Here is a 22,530-nt window from a genome sequence, read left to right on the forward strand (position 1 = left end):
TTTATTATTATTAATATTTATTATTATTATTATTATTATTATTATTATATTATTATTATTATTATTATTATTTTATTATTATTATTATTATTTATTATTATTATTATTATTATTATTATTATTATTATTATTATTATATTATTATTATTATTATTATTATTATTATTATTATTATTATTATTATTATTATTATTATTATTATTATTATTATTATTATTATTATTTTATTATTATTATTATTATTATTATTATTATTATTATTATTATTATTATTATTATTATTATTATTATTATTTTTATTATTATTATTATTATTATTATTATTATTATTATTATTATTATTATTATTATTATTATTATTATTATTATTATTATTATTATTATTATTATTATTATTATTATTATTATTATTATTATTATTATTTATTATTATTATTATTATTATTATTATTATTATTATTATTATTATTATTATTATTATTATTATTATTATTATTATTATTATTATTATTATTATTATTATTATTATTATTATTATTATTATTATTATTATTATTATTATTATTATTATTATTATTATTATTATTATTATTATTATTATTATTATTATTATTATTATTATTATTATTATTATTATTATTATTATTATTATTATTATTATTATTATTATTATTATTATTATTATTATTATTATTATTATTATTATTATTATTATTATTATTATTATTATTATTATTATTATTATTATTATTATTATTATTATTATTATTATTATTATTATTATTATTATTATTATTATTATTATTATTATTATTATTATTATTATTATTATTATTATTATTATTATTATTATTATTATTATTATTATTATTATTATTATTATTATTATTATTATTATTAATATTATTATTATTATTATTATTATTATTATTATTATTGTTATTATTATTATTCATTATTATTATTATTATTTTTATTATTATTATTATTATTATTATTATTTTTATTATTATTATTATTATTATTATTATTTTTATTATTGTTATTATTATTAATATTATTATTATAATTATTATTATTATTATTATCATTATTATTATTATTATTATTATTATTATTATTATTATTATTATTATTATTATTATTATTATTATTATTATTATTGTTATTATTATTAATATTATTATTATAATATATAATTATTATTATTATTATTATCATTATTATTATTATTATTATTATTATTATTATTATTATTATTATTGTTATTATTATTATTATTATTATTATTATTATTATTATTATTATTATTATTATTATTATTATTATTATTATTATTATTATTATTATTATTATTATTATTATTATTATTATTATTATTATTATTATTATTATTATTATTATTATTATTATTATTATTATTATTATTATTATTATTATTATTATTATTATTATTATTGTTATTATTATTATTATTATTGTTATTATTATTATTATTATTATTATTATCATTATTATTTTTATTATTATTATTATTATTATTATTATTATTATTATTATTATTATTATTATTATTATTATTATTATTTTTATTATTATTATTATTAGTATTATTATTATTATTATTATCATTATTATTTTTATTATTATTATTATTATTATTTTTATTATTATTATTATTATTATTATTATTATTATTATTATTATTATTATTATTATTATTATTATTATTATTATTATTATTATTATTATTATTATTATTATTATATTATTATTGTATTATTAGTATTATTATTATTATTATTATTTTTATTATTATTATTATTATTATTATTATTATTATTATTATTATTATTATTATTATTATTATTATTATTATTATTATTATTATTATTATTATTATTGTTATTATTATTATTATTATTATTATTATTATTATTATTATTATTATTATTATTATTATTATTATTATTATTATTTTTATTATTATTATTATTATTATTATTATTATTATTATTATTATTATTATTATTATTATTATTATTATTAGTATTAGTTTTATTTATTTTTGTAGATATTTAATCTTTGAAAAAAAAACCTTAAAAAATTAAAATAAATATCAAAAAAGGAAAAATTTAATAAATAACATAATCATTCACATAAATAAATGAGTTGAATGTGTTTAATGAAAAATGAAATAAAAATAATATTAATTACTAGGCCTTTAAATATAAAACCTTACAAAAATTATAATATTTTTTGTGTATATACTGCAACATAAATTTACTGCAAATAAAAAAATCATTTGATCATGTTTACAGACATAAACGAAACGTCACGAAAAAGTTATTTATATCTATTCCTTGATTCCACATTTTTTTAAAACATGCATATTCTTGATTTAATCAGATTCTAGTCAACTTACTCTGGAGGGTCATAAGGAAACCTTGAAATAAATACACAACATCTTCCTTTTCCCGGTATATCCAACATATCTACTTGAGGTTCGGAAGAACCATTCAAAATGTTCCCATGTGCTAAATGTAAAAAAATTAATTAAAAAATAAAAATTTTGGAGTATTTGTTTTATACTTTCGATATCTATTGTTGATCCTAATCCAATGCCGCGCTGGGAATGCATTAAATTGGAATTCATGTTTTCAATGTAGTCATCGAAGCCCCAGTTACTTAGTGCTGGAATCGGTGAGCAGGGTGAACTTCGGTTACCATAACGTATTACGGAGAAGTCAACTTCATCTAGTAATTTTGGTTTTGAACTTCGAATTGTGCTGGAGTATGGAAGCAATGGTGCTCCTGACTCAAGAAACGGTGGAGAGTATGTATTATTTAGCCCAGGTATCACTCCTGTAATGCCGTATGACGCTGAACCAGTAGGTGCCACTGTCGAGCTTAGACTGTTTCCCAAAATGGCACTGGTATCTACAACACTACTGATATTCGGATGCATATAAGAAGATGTTACTGATATACCACTTAGACCTAAACTGTAGCTGCTTGATGAAGCTGGATGTGCACAATGGAGTGACATCATGGGCATTGTTGTGCTTTGCAAATTGTATAGTTGTATTGTTCCTCGCTTTTATGAACACAAGAGAAAAAATATATTAATTATATTGAAATATTTTTTTTTTAATTATATAAGTTCGTACTATTATTAATCCGGAGAGAACCATCTTCATAAAAAAAAAATCTATCATAATAAGAATTATTTCACACTGTATTTGTAAAGGGAGTTTTATTGCCTCCGTGAAATAACCTCCATAGGAAATAGCCCCAACAAAACAAATTTTAAATAGTCTGGAATGTAACCACAATGAATAATCCCCATTCGTGCCCGTCTATTTTCTTAAAATTTAACAAAATATTAATAGCAATATTTCGTGTGAGACAAACAAACAAAATTGAAGGCAAAATCGTTCTCTGTGTTCATTATACTTGAGTCGAAACCGTTTTTTTAGTTCTTAATAAATTTGCACCAATTTTAGAAATTTTTAAAATGTTTTATTTGTTATACAAAAATACGGATTGAATTTGTCTTAGAACATTATCATAACGAAGAATTAAATCATCTTCTACTTGAGCGTTGAACATTCTCGAGTACTTTCTACAGATGAGTACTGAAACCATAGGAATTTCATATCCTTTACTTTTCTACAATCACTACCCCCTCCCACATACGCAAGGTGTACAAGTCAACGCTTATGTCACCAACTCCCATTTCACCTCCTACGCTGCAATGGCGGCAAAAGTAGATAGTGCTCCTTCTCACCCTAGTTAAAATAGCTCAACTAGTATTTATTGAACCTAATTATTTCCGTAGATACATATCAGCATGATGTTCTTAACATCAACTAAATACTTACTATATTTCTTCCTTCCAACTACTTGTTATCACTATTGGGATGGATTTAAGGTGTTAAACAACACGTGCCGATGATCAGCATGGCTGGAGGCCGGAAGGAAAATACAGCAAACCGCAGCACGAAGGGCAAAGTCGTAGTTACGGTCATTGACTTAAGCGATGATGTTTGCACAGTTTCGGCTGATCGTTGCGAGTTGGTCAAGGCAAAGCTCTCGGGTGGCCTTCTAAATATTTTGATAGAGCTTCCAGGACAACTTCCTTCCATAAGCGATAGAGGTGAGCATCATGTTTTGTGGCGAACAGAGGTCTTGTAACATGTACGAGCACGCTGTCAGCCGGTTAGTTGAAGTTTTTCCAGGTGTGAAAATCAAGATTTTTGTTAAGGAAAACATTCCTGGTGGACCTAGAGCCGGCATTTGGATTAAAAACAAACCTCCTACTATCAAAGACATTCTCAAAATGAACAAGGTGTGCAATACATCCCTGCCGACTTATAGTTGAAAGTTCGCCAAGCTGAAGGAGGTGAAGGAGAGTCTTTATAAGAATGCCATTGTGGTACTCAATAAATAATCCCTTTCTCCTCTAGCGCTGATTTAAAGCTCAATAAACTGTGGATTTGAAATGATCCAGGGAGGTTGATCTGCCTAATTGTAGCTAAAATGCTGCAGTTAGTACAAATTAATCTCCAACACCCCATATAGGCCTCGGCCTCACTTCTTCTTCGACTGGGCAGAGACAGAGAAGATATTGTCCCGTTCCAAGACCCATGGATTGCTAGATCCGTTCTTCGAAGACTAAAGACTTCTGGGTATTAAATGTATTTTTATTCCATAATTTCAGTGATAGAGATACCACCGCAGCTAGGCTGGAATCAGCCAAAGGAAAATATTGGCTAGTGTAAGCGTATCTTGGCCATGACCAAATGGGTCCTTTCCCTGTTAAGACCCTTGAGAGAATCAGGAAAGCATCTTAACACCTTAAAGGAACTGTTACAAAATGCCTAAGGCAGACTAATACTTTGGGCTCATCAGTGTTGACTGAATGCTAACCCACACAAAACTGAATTATTCCTATTTTCAGGGAAATACAAAATTATGTTTGTTAATCCTCCCTTTATTAAAGAAATCCAATAAAAGTTTTTAGGCGAGGCTAGGTACCTAGGTGTTATTTTAAACAAAAACTAAATTGGAAACGCAATGTAAAGGAAAGAGTCAAAAAAGCTACTGTAGCTCCCTTTTCTTGCAAAAAAGGTATTGGTAATACATGATACTTACATTGCCCACACGCATCGGTAATTAGACCGATTTTAATGATGTACGGCCTTACTCGCCTCAAAGCTTGTCACAGTATATTAACAAAATCGTTGGCCACTCCGTAAATCTAAGGTATTTAGAATTAATTTCAAAGCACACAGACGACACAATCCCAGACTAAAGATCGACAGAAACTTCCAGATTGTTCTGGAAGATATTGCATTCCTGGAAGACGAAACAGTCCACTTTTGTACAGATGGATCAACAACAAAAGAAGCGGCTGGTGGAGGTTAGTGCTCTGAAATTGAGTATCATTCCACCTTTCCCATCATTGTAGCGTGTTCCAGGTGGAACACAAGACATTAGATTTTGGCAATAAAGAGGTCTTGTCCTGGTTTAAAGAAAACGTGATTTTAACATTTGGCACAGTTCAAGCCGTTCTAACACCTTTGGCAAATGCTGACATACCAATCTCTACATTTTCAACGCATAACGCTTTGAAGAAGCAAACACCAGGTGGAATATAATCACCACGTGTTAGGGCACAAAAAACATCTGGCCTACATTAGATATAAATTGATCAATATGCCTGATATCTCTGAGCAGATCGCATATAAGCGCGATATTCGGTGTCATAACCGGGCACTGTCTAATAGGAAAACACGCCACGCGGCTATGCTTATTTTTCAAATGACTTTTGCAGGAGCTGTTTGAATAACGAAAAGGAGAAAACAGTTCTTCACCTTCTCTCTACATGCCCTGCTCTGCCTCAAAAACGCAAGAATAACCTAGGAGATTTCATCTATAACGATCTAAATCATATTAGCTTAATCAGCCTCTCACATAATAATTGTATTCACTAAGCTTAGAAAAAAGTCTATAGAATATGCGTAGTATTTTTTTAGATTCTTGGTTTTTTATATGAAACAGTTTTATTTTTCAAAAAAAAATTTATATACATATGTTAAAAGCAATATTTTTTGTTCAATCTTTTATTTGTCAAAAACGGTATTTTTATTACAAACAATTGTTCTGGAGCTAATTTCGGTTTATGTTTAAGGTCAAAAATATAAAAGTTAAATAAATAATTGGGTGGCACAACAATCCGTTGAGAACTAGGACCTAGTGACTTACAACTCCCAACCATTACTGTGTGCGAATACTGTTTTGAGGGATGGAGGAAATATAAACGTTAACTGAACTTTTTTTTTCAAAGCTATATTAAGGTACATTATATAATATATAAGAAATTAAGATTTTTTTTAAATTGCTTCAATATTGTTTGAAAGTTATTTCTGCATAATTCGATGTTATCAGCTGTAAATTAAAGTTTAAATTAAATTTAAAGTCCATATCTTCACTGTTCCTGATATAAAATGTATGACGAAGAATAGTATCGCGAACGTACGGACGTTATGTACGTCACAGAACTCGTCATTCCTGGAAAATATATATAAAAAAAAAAATTGGGTGGCGCGACAGTCCGTTGAGAACCAAAGGCCTAGTGACTTACAACTCTCAACCATTCCTGTGTGCGAGTAATGTTGTCAGGAATGGAGGTGACCTACAGTTTATGTGCCGACTCCGAACGGCTAATTTTGAGAAAGCACTTTTTCAAGACAATAGTTACTCTTGGAGAATTTGTCAATTCCTCGCAAGAGGCAGTACCCGTGAAAAGACTTTAGATGGCATAGGCAGGGATCGAACCCAAGACCAACGCACTTACCATCATGCCACGGGTACCACCCTGGAAAATATATTTGGGGGTTATTTCACATTTTTTGGGGGAGTTTTTTAACGGAGCCGATTTATTCCAAATTTATTTTACTTTCCGTTGTAGTTACCAATATACGAATAAAGTTAAACAAATAAAAAATAACGCTTCTTTTACCTATTGAGACATCAATGCTTGATAACAAAATAATTGTTTTGGAAAAGTTGGAATGTTTTTGATTATTGTTATATTAAAATACAAACCTCTTAACTACTTTTGGTATTAAACTGCACCGTATTGCTTCTTTGAGTTATTGTTTTTAACTTAACTACTAATTAGCTGTCGGAGGAGGCGAAAAAAATATCAGAAGAATATCGACCTCGAATAAATAGGTATAAATAAATTTTTTTTTATTTACTTTTTTCATTTTTAATCTCCAATAGAATGTTATTGTAATCGGTCCAAATTGTCGAATTGAAAATTTTGATATTTCTCGACGTTTCAAAGTTTTTGGAGTCTAAATAAAGGATTCTTAGAAAGATGTTCACGCGAAATACGTTGATTTAAAATAAGAATTCAGTGTTTTTTTCTTAAAGTAAATAAAATATGGCATGATGGTTAGTGCGTTGGACTGTCATGCAAGGGGTCTTGGGTTCAATCCCTGCCTGTGCCACCAAATTAATTTTCGCGGGTACTGCCTCTTGCGAGGAATTGACAAATCCTTCAAGAGTAATTCTTGTCATGAAAAAGTGCTTTCTCAAATCTAGCCGTTCGGAATCGGCCTAAAATTGTAGGTCCCTTCCATTCCTGACAACAGTACTCGCACACAGGAATGGTTGAGAGTTGTAAGTCACTAGGCCCTGGTTCACAACGGACTGTTGCGCCACCCCATTTGAAATAAAATATGGCATTATTCTGCAATATTATAATCAAGACTGAAGACTATAACTAAATTATTACTTAAAGTATAGCTCTAGCATTAGCATATCTTATAACTTATCGAAAAGGTTGTAAAAAAGGATGTTAATAAACTGTCAGTTGTTCTGCACATATTACATGTAGTATAATGTGTACTAGATGTTAGTAATGTTGGTTATATAATAGGTAAAATGTACAGATATTATATAATTTCTGTTGTTATGTCTGTTGAAATGTGCCATTCAAGGCCAAATCACGTTCGCTGCAGAAAATTTTCTTTCAAAGTTTTTTTTTTATTTCGTTCCCATAAAATGAAAATGATATCGGTGCTTGCATGTAATTCGACATGATGATGATGTGTGAGTTTCGTTGTGTTTTTCTTCAATTTTAATATTAGTTTCAAAACATTATTGGGATAATGGACGAATCAAATATTACTACAAAGTATACATTAAAAATGTACGTACATAAGTGTAGGTAGGTATTTTGTTTAGACTAATGTTAGGTAGATAATATTACATATACATAGGTAGGTATGCACAAGTGGAGGTTAGTTGGTACATATATATATATATGTATAACATAACATACCTATTAGAATTTTTAACTATTTTTGGCAGATTTCTTTGCTTTAAAAAACTGTCTGGTGAAGAAAAAAAGATATACCTAATCAAAGTGGAGTAAAAAACTATTTTTAAAGCCATTTTGGACCATGTTACCATTGACCAGTGCACTCTGCGTACGCAAATAATAGACAATTTCTTCTCGCATTGTTTAAATTTTTTGTATACAAAATGTCATCCGATTTTTCGACTTGAAGATTTTGACCTTTATCGCCTATCGTTTCAAGGTCAATAGAGTCAAAAAAAAGATTTTGAGAGAGATGTCTGAACGTTCGCGAAATTTTTTTCTTCGTCCATAGCTCAAGAAGTATAGATATCGACTTCAAATAAAATTGTTATACAGAAAAAAAATTGTGTGTGTGGTTTTTTTACCATAACAATTTAAAAAAAAAGATTAAAATGTTATTTTACCCAAAATATCTCATGAATCAAAACATTTTTAACATCTGATAAAATTTTGAAACAAATTGGGGAGGGTACGATAACTCAGACCAGAAAGTTTAATGACGGATTTGTATAGAAGAGTTAACAACAACCATTTTTTAGTATGGGAGGAGGGTCCATCTCCCCCCGTTTAGGTGGTAGGGGCAATTTAAACAAATATGTACGTTAAATAAAAAAAAATAATTAAGCATTATTGGTAATACTTTCAACTAAGTTTTATAATTTATTTTAGCGAACACTTTTGTCTATTGGCTTGTTTACAAATCAAGTCAATATTTTTCAAAGTTATTGAAAAACAAATTTTTGAACTCAAAATTTGGGCAAACAAAGTTAAAAAAAAGGTTTAAAGAGTAATTTTTCAAAACTTAAAGATTATAAACTACTGTTTTGTTTTTTAGGAATTCATTGCTTTTATGTGTTTTTAATCAAATACTGTAAACTCGATGATTTAATGTCTCCTATTCCTGGAGAAAATTGAAAGTTACAACAATTTTTTTTTTTTAAATTACTTTTTAATTGCTTGAGTATTTACATAGTCATAATTTGATAATAATCGAATGCGGATAAGGATGTAAATAGAATAAATTAATTTTTGCTTAAATCCAGCTTATTTAAATGAGAAAGATACTTAGCATGCAACTCATGTTGCACCCACCGCAACTTGCATCCTCCCAAACTTACAAACACTACACCTTGCGCATAAGCAGGAGGTTGCAGGGGAACAGCATGCCCCCTCCACACATCTCACTGTTGCATACACCCAAAATTGCACCTATCATTATTACAATAAAATAGAAAGCAATAATAGATAATCTTGACGTTTTAAAAAACTAAACTTTAAACCAATAATAAACAAAAAAGAGCAATAAATTCTAAAATAAAAAAATTATAAAATAATGTTTAAGTATTAAAAAATTACATTTTAAACCATTTTTCAACTTTTTTTCTCAAACTTTGAATTTAAAATTAAATTTTGCATAAACTTTACTTGATTTAAGAACTGGCTAACAGAACAGAATGTTGGCTTTAAAAAAATGTATAATACGTAATTGTTAGCATTACTGTTTTTTTCACTATTTTTTTTTCATGCTAAGTAAGAATTTTTTTTGAAAATTGCCCCCAAATCTACACTAAAACAGGCACCCCACATCCCATAGCAACAAATTAATTATAAAATCTTGTCGCCTGAATTGTCGTGCTCTCTTACAAAATAAAAACCTGAACAAAATTACTAAAAAGTTAAGAAATATTGGCTTCAAACCAATTTTTTCTCACAGCAAATTTTGTTTCCGACAGTAACGCATTTTTTTCATAAAAATCCAATAGACAAATTATAAACTTATAAACAAATTTTGAAATCAAACATTTCCATTATATGCAAAATATTGTTAAAAATTTTTAAGAAAAATTAAACTAACAACTGTTTTTAACAAAACCTACAAACATTTTAAGGTTGTTGACAATGGGCTTCAGACGTTCATATATTACGGCAGAGAAAATTTTGTAAGCTGGATAAGTTAAGAGGTTCTCCTTTTTCAGGATCGGACAAATAATACCGATGTTCCATGCATGCTTTCTTCCGACCATATCCTACAGATAAGTTGCTACATGAATGCGGAATTCAGTTCCTCATCACCGTTATACATTCTGTAGGAGTGATCCTTGCATATCCTTAGCATTGACTGCGGTTCCACAGTAATGTTTCCATTTTCGTTTTTGCAGCCTTCGGTTATAGGTTTATGTACTTGTGAATTCGTTTCACCTCTTCATAAGAATTTCGAACTTCATTCCTGCTTTTAACCTTCAAAATTTTCTACCGCACGCTTCTCATGTTTCTTCTTTTCCTTCTGAGAAGTCCGTGTTCCTCTCGCCTCTTCTGCTCATAAAGCTCATGAGCGGGTTTTGTCCTTTTATGCAGCGCCGGCAGCTTTGCCTGTCTGTTCTTTGGCTGCATTTGCCTGCCAACATTCCTCATCAAACGAGGGGTGTTGGCTCCTCGGAAAGTTCAGACATCCATGATGCTGGAAGTGTGTCTATCGTCGAACGCAATATGGTCAATCTGGTTGACGGTAGATTGATTTGGAGAACTTCAAGTTCCCTTGTCGACCGCGCAGCTTCCCTCTATCTACGGACTACCAAAAACGCACAAACCAAGCATGCCCATGCGTCCTATTGTATCATCTTTGAATTTACCATGCTATGAGCTTTCCAGATTTGTTGGTAGAATTTTACAATCAGTGACGAATGAAACAAAATACACTGTAAACAATTCTTACGAATTTGTTGACAAAGCGAGAAATGTTAAATTACAAAGTAATGATGTATTGGTCTCGTTTGATGTTATTTCATTATTTACTAACATCCCAGTACAATTGGCTATTAATATTATTAAAAAGAAATGGGATACGATTAGCAGACATACCAAAATCAGCCAAACAAAATTTATTGAAATCATGGATTTTTGCTTAAAAGACAACAACTATTTGCAGTTTAAGGACATTATCTACAAACAAATTTTTGGAATGCCAATGGGTAACCCTCTTTCGCCCACTATTGCTGATTTGGTAATGGACCATTTACTTGACGAATGCTTAACTGGATGTAATGCAAAGCCAAATTTTATAGTGAAATATGTTGATGACATATTTGCGGTTATGGACAAATATAAAGTCGCAGACTTATTATTGATCCTGAACGGATTCCACTCCAAACTACAGTTCACTGTTGAAAACGAAAACAACAGTTCTATATCGTTCCTTGATGTCAAAATCCACCGTATGGACACTCAATTGTCGTTTGATTGGTTTCAAAAACCAACAGCATCAGGACGTTTGATCAACTTCCGGTCCAACCAAGCCAAACACATAATCTTCAACACAGCTTCCAATTTAATTAACAAAGTTTTTACGTTAAGTGACGTAAGATTCCACCATTCAAATACCATCAAAGTGACCAAAATTTTAAGCGACAACGGTTTCCCGCCAGCAATTATTCGTGGCTTAATTTTACAACAACAATGCAGACGCGCTAAACAACAAAGTGAGGATAACAACAAAGGATACTTCAAAAGCATTGTTTACGTTCCAAAACTGGCTGAGAGTTTTAAGCAAGTTGTCACCAAAAACATCCAAGATGTCCGATTGGCTTTTAAATCTAACCAGACAATTAGACACCTTTTCACCAAACTAAAGACCAAAATAGACAGAGATAAACGCACTGATGTGATTTATAAAATAAACTGCAAAGGTAAACCTGACGAAACATGTAACCTTTGCTACATCGGAACCACCAAACAATTCTTGCGCCAAAGATTGTCCAACCACAAATCTGACATCAAAAACAATAACCTGGCTAAAACCGCATTGGCGGCCCATTCAATAGACAAAGGTCATTCTCCGGATATCGATTGTGTTAAAGTTCTTCAAACGGAAAAACATACTTCCAAGCGATATACACTCGAAACGCTCCATATCCTGAACAACAAAAACAATATGAATCGCAAGCACACAGAGTATATCATCTGTATATTGCTCACTTGTTTCCTCATAAGAGTTTTTTCTTTGTTTTTTTGTAGTTATAGACTGAACTTCTTAATTAGAAGTGTTTTTTTTTTCATTGTTTTAAAATTTAATTGTTAAATTGTAAGTTTTTTCTTATTCTTGTTGTCCACAATATTGTACTATGTGTTTTATATTTCATGTTTAATAAAGTTCCCCTGAGGAAGGCAGCAACCCCTGCCGAAACGTCGGGAAAAGTTAATGTAACAACCTTGTTTCATTGCCACGATCAAAGTGACCAAAAAAGCCAAAGGAAAACCTAATTTTTCCTATACACATAAATATGTGGAAAACGCGTACTGGCTACCATGACGTTTCACAATGCAGCAAAATATAATATGTCGGATGTATTGCAAGCTGTTTTTCCCGATTATTCTACCAAAGATGTCTTCCCTTTTAATATCGTATCTAGGACACTGATCATATGTTTTATCTAAGAGCTCGAAGAATATATCTTGGGTGTTGTCATTCTTCTCTTCTATGGGGGCGTGTGCGCATAACGCTAATTTTGCCGAATTTAGCCTTGATGCGGATGGTCATGAGCTCGTCCGTGTAGATGCTACCTTTAAATCATTGAATAGATGGTTTGACATATCAGGCTAATGTTGACGAATTTAGCCTTGATGTAGGTGGTTGTGTTCTTTCCTATGTCTGGCGCCAATGACAAAGCCGCATCTAAATAAGCACTGTTGGTTTTCTCGGTAACAATCACCATAGTAAATATAGATTATTATTTCCTGGATGGTGGTGCTGTCTGCTTTGTAGCAGTCTAGGCCTTCCGCTCATTCCTTGACTTCATTTCTATTAATATTTCACGTGCATATCTGATGTTGGTTGCCCTTAATTCATTTGGGTAGGTTGCCAACAGTAAATCCGTCCGTATTCGAGGATTGTTGGTGCTTCGCAACTACGAGATTTTAACCTGGTCAGGAAGTCACCCTGACTTGCACAACCACCTACCTGGAGGGCCAGATCCTTAGTATAATTCCAAGGACGGGGAGCTGAGGGAACAGGGAACTTTTCCCTGAGGTTGGAACCCAATCTCCAGGTGAGGTACTAGGCACCCAATGTTCACCACGGGGAGGTGAGAGTATGATTTGATAGACAGAGGTGGTTTTTGAGAAAAACTGTGGGCGCTTGTGTCCTCTTGAATGCACATGTCTACCATTTGAACATTGTATCTACCTTTAAAAAAAATTTAGAACACATTTACATTTCACACTACTCTGTATATCTAGGTCCTACTTAAAATCTATGTGTTTGATGTAAATAGGGTATTTATTATGGTATGTTATTATGAGACAATTCAACTGAGAAATTTAAATTGTACAGGTACATACAGTTTTGAGTTTTTTTTTTCTTGAGTTAGGTAAGTAAGGTACTACCATATAAAGTATATTGTTGATACTTGTTGTTGTTGTTTATCAATGTTTTGATCAACTTCAACCACTTTGCAGGTAAGGAGTTACAAATCGCGTTTTTCCCTGTATGAAAAATAAAAACAATTTACAATTTTTGAAGCGTACTTTATTGAATCTATCTTAAGACTAACTTAACATTTGATTTAATCTCACAATTGTATGGAAATTTTCATTATAATTTTTTCCAGTTTCGCACGCCAAGTTGGTTGAGGTCTTCACCTACCTGCGTGGCGCCACCTGAGTCACGGTTTTCCTCTACTGCGCCGTTCCTCGGGATTGGATTCGAAGACCTTCCGGGCTAAAGTGTTGATGTCCATTCGCTCTACATGACCTAGCCATCTAAGCCGTTGGACTTTAATTCCGTTAACTAGGTCAGTATCTCAATTGCTTTCTAAATCCGAAGTAGCATCGATTTGCAAGAGTTATTCTTCGTTTGTGTTTATAGGGATGCTTAGGTAGACAAAGTCCTTAACTACCTCAAAGTTATAGCTACCCATGGTGACGTTTTGTTCAAGACGTCGTTCCTAAATGTCCTTTTTTGATAATAGCATATACTTGGTCTTGCCCCCATTGACCACTAAACCCATCTTCTTCGCTTCCGTCGCAATGCTCAAAAACGCTCCGCAGACTTCACGCTTTGATCTTCCAATTATGTCAATATCTTCTGCGTATCCGAGTAATTGGATGGACCTTTGGAAGTTCGTTACTCTAGTGTTGACGGTTGAGTTTTGCACAATTCTTTCCAGAACTATATTGAAGAAGACGCATGACAGTGGATCGCCTTGTCTAATCTTTTGACATCAAATGCATCGTTGAGATCTTATCCGACCTTGATAGAGCATTGTGCATTCTCCATCGATGTTCTGCACAAACGGTTAAGTTTGACATGGATGCAAAAACTAAACATTGCTCTGTAGAGCTCTTCTCTATGGATGCTGTCATACGCTACCTTAAAATCGATAAAGAGATGATGGGTATTGATTCGAAGCTCGTGGGTTTTTTCCAAGATCTGCCATAGTGTGAATATTTGGTCGATAGTGGACTTTCCTGGTCTGAAGCCACACTGAAAAGGACCTATCAGGTGGTTGACGAACGGCTTCAGACGTTCACATGATACGCCAGAGGGGATCGTGTATGCAATGTGAAGGAGACGGACGCATCTATAGTTGGTGCAATTTGGAGAGTTTCCTTTTTTATGTATCGGGCAAAATATGCTGGGATTCCAATCTTCGGGCACGCTTTCTTCCGATAATATTTTGCAATTGAGTTGGTGCATGCTCCCTACCAAGTCATCGCCTGCTGCTTTTAATAGGTTGGCAGCGATGCTGTCAGCTCCAGCAGCTTTTTTGACTTCAGTTAAGCAATAGCTATCTTCATTTCGTCGATGTCGGGAGGTAGTTCTATCTCACTTACAGCGGAATTCGGTTCGTCATCGCCGTTATATAGTTTGGTCATTCCATATTCTTAACATAGACTGCGGTTCTACTACGATGTTCCCCTGATCGTACTTACAGGCTTCGGTTCATGGCTGGTACCCTTGGGAGTTTTTTTTTACCTTTTGGTACAATTTACGAACCTTATTCCTGTTGTGACATCCCTCTATCTCTTCGAACGCGAGCTTCTCGTGCTCTCTTTTTTCCATCTTAGAAACCGGTGTTCCTCTCGCCTTTTCTGCTCGTAGAGCTCGTAAATAGCTTTAGTCCTACTGTGCAGCGTCGTTTTCGCTGTGCGCGCTTGCCTGCATTCGTCGTCAAACGAGGGTTTTCGCTGTTGTGGCCTTGTGAAACCTAGCTGTTGTGATGTGTACTTTGACATACATTCTAGTCAGTAAGTTAGTATTAAGTCAGTAGTAAGTGAAACTCCGACGAATAAAGAAGTGTCTTAAGTATACCTTTGTTTTATTACAAAAACTGAACATGGCGCAGTCAGTAAAAAACCTAGAAAAGTCAGTGAAAAGTGTGTACAAGAAAAATAAATAAGTAAACAAAAAAAAGATAGTGTTGTAAAACAACGAAAATTTAAGGAAACATTTTATAGAAATGCTCAAAGAGCAAACTAAACATGAAATAAATAACAAAAACACACAAACAGACGAAAATCACATGACAGAACAAATAATGGACTTTAATAAACCCGAACCATGTCGGTAAATTTGCAAATTTTCTTAAGAGATTTTATGAATTACGAGTATATGGCTGCTGCTGAAAAAGAGAAAAAAGCTGAATCGATTAAAATTGCCATCTTTCTCAACTTCAACAAGACGCGCGGCAAAAATACTACACATGGGGGATATCATCAAGAACAGAAGTTCACGGAGCAAGTGAAGTTCTGGGAGCGCTGGGAGCAGCAGAAGCAGAGAAAACTCATCAAGTAGCAGAATTAAGAAAGGGACGTAACAATAATTTTAACAAAAGTGAAGATAAAAGATAAAAAAAATCGAACAATTATTCAAATAATCACAATTCTGTCTTGGATATGAATTAGAGATTTTGGCAAATTAAGCTTAGAATAAAAGTTGCTTGTGAGGCTTTTCAAGAGTATGCGACCAAAGCATTTGGAGATATTCCGGGAACGTTAACCGAGATTGACGATTTTTTGGTAACAGGTAAAACTGCAGAAGAACACTATGTAACATTAAAAAAGGTATTCGACAGGGCAAGGCATTTAAACATATAATTTAACATGAATAAATTCCAGTACAGAGTTGATAGTGTTCAGTATATAGGCCATATATTCTCTAAGAATGGTGTTGAGCCTGATCCTGACAGAGTAAGTTCTATAGTTAAGCTAGAGCCTCCAAAAAATAAAAAAGCTTTGCAATATGTGCTGGGAATGATAAATTATGTTCGTAATTTCATTCCAAAATTATCTGATGAATGTAAAAATATGATAGCACTTTTTAAAAATAATGTTGAGCTTGAATGGTTAACGGCACATGATAGGGAGTTTAAAAAAAATAAAACAACTAATTTCAATAGCACCAACTTTAAAATTGATCAATGAAAATGAGAAAGTTACTATACAAATTGATGCATTACAATATGGATTAGGTGCCTGCTTATTACAAAATCATGGGCCTATTTGTTTTGCTTCTTGAAGTCTGAGTGAAACAGAGAAAAATTACTGGCAAATAGAGAAAGAACTTCTTGGCATAATTTTTGCCACAAATAAATTTCATTATTACATATACATATGGGCGGAATATGTTAGTTCATACTGATCACAAACCCCTTATTTCGATATTTAAAATGCATTAGCAAAAGCACTAGGCAACCGCGAATGCGACTCAAGTTATTAAAATACCGTTTAAATGTGGCGTTTCTACCAGGTTAATATATTCAAATTGCCGACTTGTTATCAAGGTCATTTTATAAAGATTCATCTTGTGATGAAGACGAAGACTAAAATGAAATTGTACACACAATAAATGTTAGTAACGAAAAACAAAATAAAATAAGAACTGCCACAAATCTTCTTTCAGAATAGAATTATAATACCTGACAACATGAAACATAAAATTCTAGATTGCCTTCATCAATCACACTGTGGAATACAAAAAACAAAACAAAAGACTAGAGTTATTATTTTGGCCAACCATAAACTTCGATCTTGAAAATTTTATTCTTGTATGTAATGCATGCAGTAAGTTTAGTAGAAAAAAAAATAAAAGAACCTATAATATTTCATTCCATACCACGCTACAGATTTTTAAAATAATGAATGGATATGATGGAATATGGCTCAGTATGTTATTTAGTCATAGGATATTATTTAACAAAATGGACTGAAATTTTAGAACTAAAAAAATAAAAGCAGGCAAGAAATCATAAAACATTTAAAAAATCTATTTTGCACTCATGGAATTCCTGAAGAGATTGTTTGTGATACTAACCCATTTAATTCTAAAATATTTTTTGAGTTGTCAAAACAACTCTACTTCAAAATAACATTCACTTCTCCATATTACCCAACATTCAATGGGTTCGCAGAGAAATTTTTCCGAATAGCAAAACATTTGAAAAAAAAATCTCAAGGGTCTAGGACAGAATTGCCTTACTAGAATATCGTAATACCCCAATAAATTCAATGGGAGCTTCACCCTCTAAAATGTTGTTCAGTAGGCTGTGTAGAACTCTATTACCGATAAAAAAGAATTACTAGAACCTAAAATTATTCATAAAATTTCTGAAAAAATAAAGCAATCTCATCTAATCTAGATATCCGGTTAGCGGATATCTAGACTGCAACAATCTGCATATTCCTTCACGGAGCAGACAGTGTAATATAATCTTTTATTTTTCTTGGTTATTTTGCTGATTAGCATATTAAGAACATATTTGAAACGAAAATAATTGTAAGAATGAAGAGATGAGTTGATTCCAATCGTCAGAAGAAACAAGACGTGTTTTATTAAGATGGGAAAGATTTTTTTAAACAACTTATTTCGCTCAAGAAAAAGTTAAATGACGCAGTCGGTAGGATAATTAAATTTGCAATAATTTGTCAGTGATACGAAGCGTTTTATAAACATAAGTGACGTGACACTAATGCGAAAAAAAAATATTTTAAATAAAAAAGTAATAAGATTGAATTGTGAATATTGTTTAAACTATAGAGAAGGCAGTAAATTGCGATTGAATTGATTGCTTAATAAACATACTGAATAACACGAAAAGTGTAGTAAAACAATTAATGTTGACAAAAAATCAATCGAAAAGAAAACAATTTGACATAAATCGCGATTTAGTAGTAATATGGAACAACTCCAGTAGCAGTTAAGGCAAAGAGAGGATCAGATAAGGCTGAGGGAACAGCAACTAGAACAACTAAATGCAGCGTTCCTCCAAGCTAGAGAAATGACTCAACACGAAAAGGAGCGGGTCGCAAGAGAAGTTAAACATATGACAACTTTCACCGGAACAGGTGAAGTAACAATCAATAGCTTCATTAAAAATGTAGAGTATTACATTGGGGATACATCGAACCCAACGTAATTTAAATGCATGATCAGGACGATCTATAGTAAAAAGATACAATATGGATCAACCTACCAGTTCCAGGAAACTGGGACAAAATCAAAAGACAGTTGAAGTTAGATTGCAAACAGGACGTAGAACTCAGCCAAATATATAGAATGATAAATAGCCTCAAATTAAATACAGTAAGTGAATTTTTATTAGAAACCCGCAAAATTAAATACAAAAGTGATGAATTAAAAGAATATTATAATGGCGATAGCGCCATAGATTTAAGTACTGTAAATTCAATGCTGGTGAATGTAATCAAAGAGATGTGTCAGGGTGTTTCGTAAGACAAAATCTATGAAGAAAACAATCTAGATAAAATATTTGAGATAATGATAAAAAGAAGATGTGAAGACAGTTGTATTAGGGATGAATTTAAGAAAAACAATAATTTCAATAAAATAAATAATAGACATATTAATAATCAGAACAAGATAGGATTTTCTAGAAATCAAAATAATTATTACAATAACAGTCAACAAAAATAATGGAAGTTCAAGAAATTTTAGGTGGTTTAATCAAAGTAATAATTATCCCAATAATAGAAATACTAGTAATTTTAACACTACAGACAGTGGAAACACTAATAATAATACAAATAATAGAAATGCAAGTAACTACAATAACTTCAATATAACTTCAACGACATGAAGAACCCATGTCTCTGTATCTCAACTAGCTTTTAAAATGTCTTCTTTTAAGGCTCACATTTTAAAACTTTCTAAAGATTTTGAAGAGCTGCTGAATTCTTTCAACACTGCAGTTTGCAAATTAAATGCATACTCTGTAACCAACATCATGGTCGATAGTTCTACTTCGACTAATGATTTGGCACAGCCTATTCCCACTACTTTCTCTTCTACATGTGAAGATATTCTCGCGCTATCAAGTTTTGGTGTTAATAACGCAGAAAGTGTACCTGAGAAACAAAAGAAAAAGTCTAAGAAAAGAAGCCGAGAAAACTCTGAACTTGCTAGAAATTCTACAACAACATCACTCCAATACCTACAGATCTCATCGGAACTTCCAATATACCTCAAATCATTGCCTCAGATTTAGCTTCCAATAGTGACACCGTTACAGCAACTGTAATAAACAACGTCATCCCTATCAAAGCTGTCTCCAAACCAAAAATTATTTTTATATCTCGTCTGGACCCAGTTACTACGCCAGAAGATATAACTTCCCACTTAGTATCTACCAAGAGCATACCTTCCAGCTCATTTATCAGGTGTACTAAGATCAGGAAACCAAAAAGCTTTGTTTCCTCTTTTAAATTATTAACGAAACCCACTTACTTTGATTCTATTTGCAACCCAAATATATGGCCCGCAGAGACTTTAGTCAAAGAATTTACTCAAAGTCAAAAACAGGGTGAAAAAAAATCAAAAAACTTAACAGGCTTGCGCTCTTCTACCAAAACGTAAGATTACTTCAAACCAAGACTACTGACATTTTTCTTAACTCCCAATCATTTTCACACGACGTATTCGTTTTGACAGAAACGTGGCTTAATTCAAGCTTTTCCGACACAGAACTTTTTAGTCAAGAGTTCGAAGTTTACAGAAACGATGTTGGTAATGCAAAGGATTTAGGTGGAGGTGTTCTCATAGCGGTAAAAAATACATATTTCTCTACTTCTGTATCTTTTCCATTTGTATTATCCATTAAACTGGTATGTGTATAGATAATGGTACAGACTAAGACTTTTTTCATTTTAAACGTTTACATTCCTCCAAAAAGTTTGGAGTCTGTTTATATAACGATCTCTCCTTGGCATTAGACTATCTTATAAATTTGTCCAGCTCTCACATCAATATCTTACTTTTAGGTGATTTTAATTTACCACACATTGACTGGATTCCATCCGAAGACGAATCCTGCCTTGAAGCCTCTCCTTCTTCTTCACAAATGGAACTTTCTCTTCTCGATAAAGTCCTTCTTACTGACTTACAGCAAACAAGCTGTATTAAAAACTCAAAAAATCGAATTCTCGATTTTGTCTTTTCTTCTGACGCTATTAGTACTCTTGATCTAGAATCTAGATCAGGAATTACTAATATTGACAAATATCACCCCCCTTTGGACAGTTTTTGACTTAAGTAATCACCTTACTAATCACAGTAATTCTTTTGATTGCTTATATAATTTTGATTTCAGAAGAGCCAATTTCCAGCAATTGTCTGAAAATTTAACTATTTGTGGAATTGCTGATACACTAGGATTTTCTAACATTGGCGGACCAGTTTCAACTTTTTATAGGATCCTTAATTATTGTTTTGAAAAAATGTACCGATAAAGAAATCAAGAAATACAAACTTTAGCCATCCTTGGTACACTAAAGAATTGCGTTTACTGCGTAACAAACGAAATAAGGCATGGAAAACTCAAAACTCTGTCTCCAGTCAACTTCTCTTTTTATGTTGAACTCTTTAACCAATTTAAATCTCTTTTTAATTTTGTATATGCTTGTTATGTTACTGATATGGCCACCTCTTTCTGTGAGTCATTTGTTAATAGCCCTCAAGGAGTTGATGAAGTATATTTTTATAATCTTCACACTTTTTCGCAAACTAGCTGTAGTCACATACCTGTGCTACACAGTACGGTCCTTGATCTTTTATCTGCATTAAATGATGACTGCTCAGCCGGTCCTGATGGTATTCTCCCAAAAGTACTAAAAAAGTGTAGTAATGCTTTAGTTGAACCCCTTACGTTTTTATTCAAACTTTCTCTAAAAACAGGCAAATTTCCCAGTATATGGAAGAAGTCATTTCTAACACCAATTTTCAAGAAAGGTAACAAGTCGGATATAAGCAACTACAGGCCCATTGCAAAGCTTTCTTGCATTCCTAAAGTACTTGACCAAGTTGTTTGTGAAAGCGTAGCATATTTTAGTAAAAATATTATTTGCGAACAGCAACATGGTTTTGGAAAAAAAGATCAACCGTTACTAATCTCCTCACATTCTCAAACATATTATGTTTAAACGCTTTAGAACAAGGTTATGAAGTTGACTGTGTATACACTGACTTTTCTAAAGCTTTTGACCAACTTAGCCACGGAATTATTTTATTTGAACTTAAGGCCCTTGGTTTTCCACCATTTTTCTTAGCTTGGATTAAATCATACCTTGAAAACAGGTCCTACGAGGTAAAAAAATTTAGAAAAAAATAATTTAGAAATTGTCTATAGGAAATATAGAGGCAAATAATTTACAAAATAACAGTTAGTTAAACAATGTCGAGTTTTTTATCAACTTGCCTCGGATGACTTACCTACAATAGAAATTACTATAGAAAACAAAAAATATTTAGCTTTTATAGATACGGAAAAGAATCCAAATAAAACCGATGAATTTTACAACCATAAATGCTAAGGATGCAATTGAATTTGAAGCGCATACACCAGCGCCTAATGAACTTCAGTTTCCTAAAAGAGCGTTAATAAGATGGAAAGTTAAAAGATCACCCAATAAAAGATATCAATTTATAATTGGTATCGATATTCTTAATAAATAAAATACCATAATCGATTTAGAATCAAGAACAATAGTCCTCAACGACGAACGAATACAAATACTAGGGAAAACATATACATATGACGAAATCTATGCATTAGAACCAATAAACGACAATGACATAATTAACCGACTTAAACTTGACTATTTAAATAAAGAAGAGTATATAATAT

The 22,530-nt window shown here is 31.4% G+C and overlaps 1 protein-coding gene across 1 annotated transcript in view; it reads right to left on the bottom strand.

Annotated features, from left to right (window-relative positions):
* Positions 1–2,283: 2,283 nt before the first annotated feature.
* The window catches only part of LOC129954068 (uncharacterized), a 157,431-nt gene continuing 137,184 nt past the window's right edge, over positions 2,284–22,530 (bottom strand). Inside the window, exons 7-8 of the mRNA XM_056067719.1 lie at positions 2,593–3,097; positions 2,284–2,537 (exon numbers count right to left, since the gene is read on the bottom strand). Coding sequence (XP_055923694.1) covers positions 2,422–2,537; positions 2,593–3,097 — 621 coding nt within the window. The 3' untranslated portion in view covers positions 2,284–2,421. The remainder of the gene's footprint in view (positions 2,538–2,592; positions 3,098–22,530) is intronic.

Source organism: Eupeodes corollae, chromosome 1, assembly GCF_945859685.1.
Source record: "Eupeodes corollae chromosome 1, idEupCoro1.1, whole genome shotgun sequence".
Taxonomy (NCBI): Eukaryota; Metazoa; Arthropoda; class Insecta; order Diptera; family Syrphidae; genus Eupeodes; species Eupeodes corollae.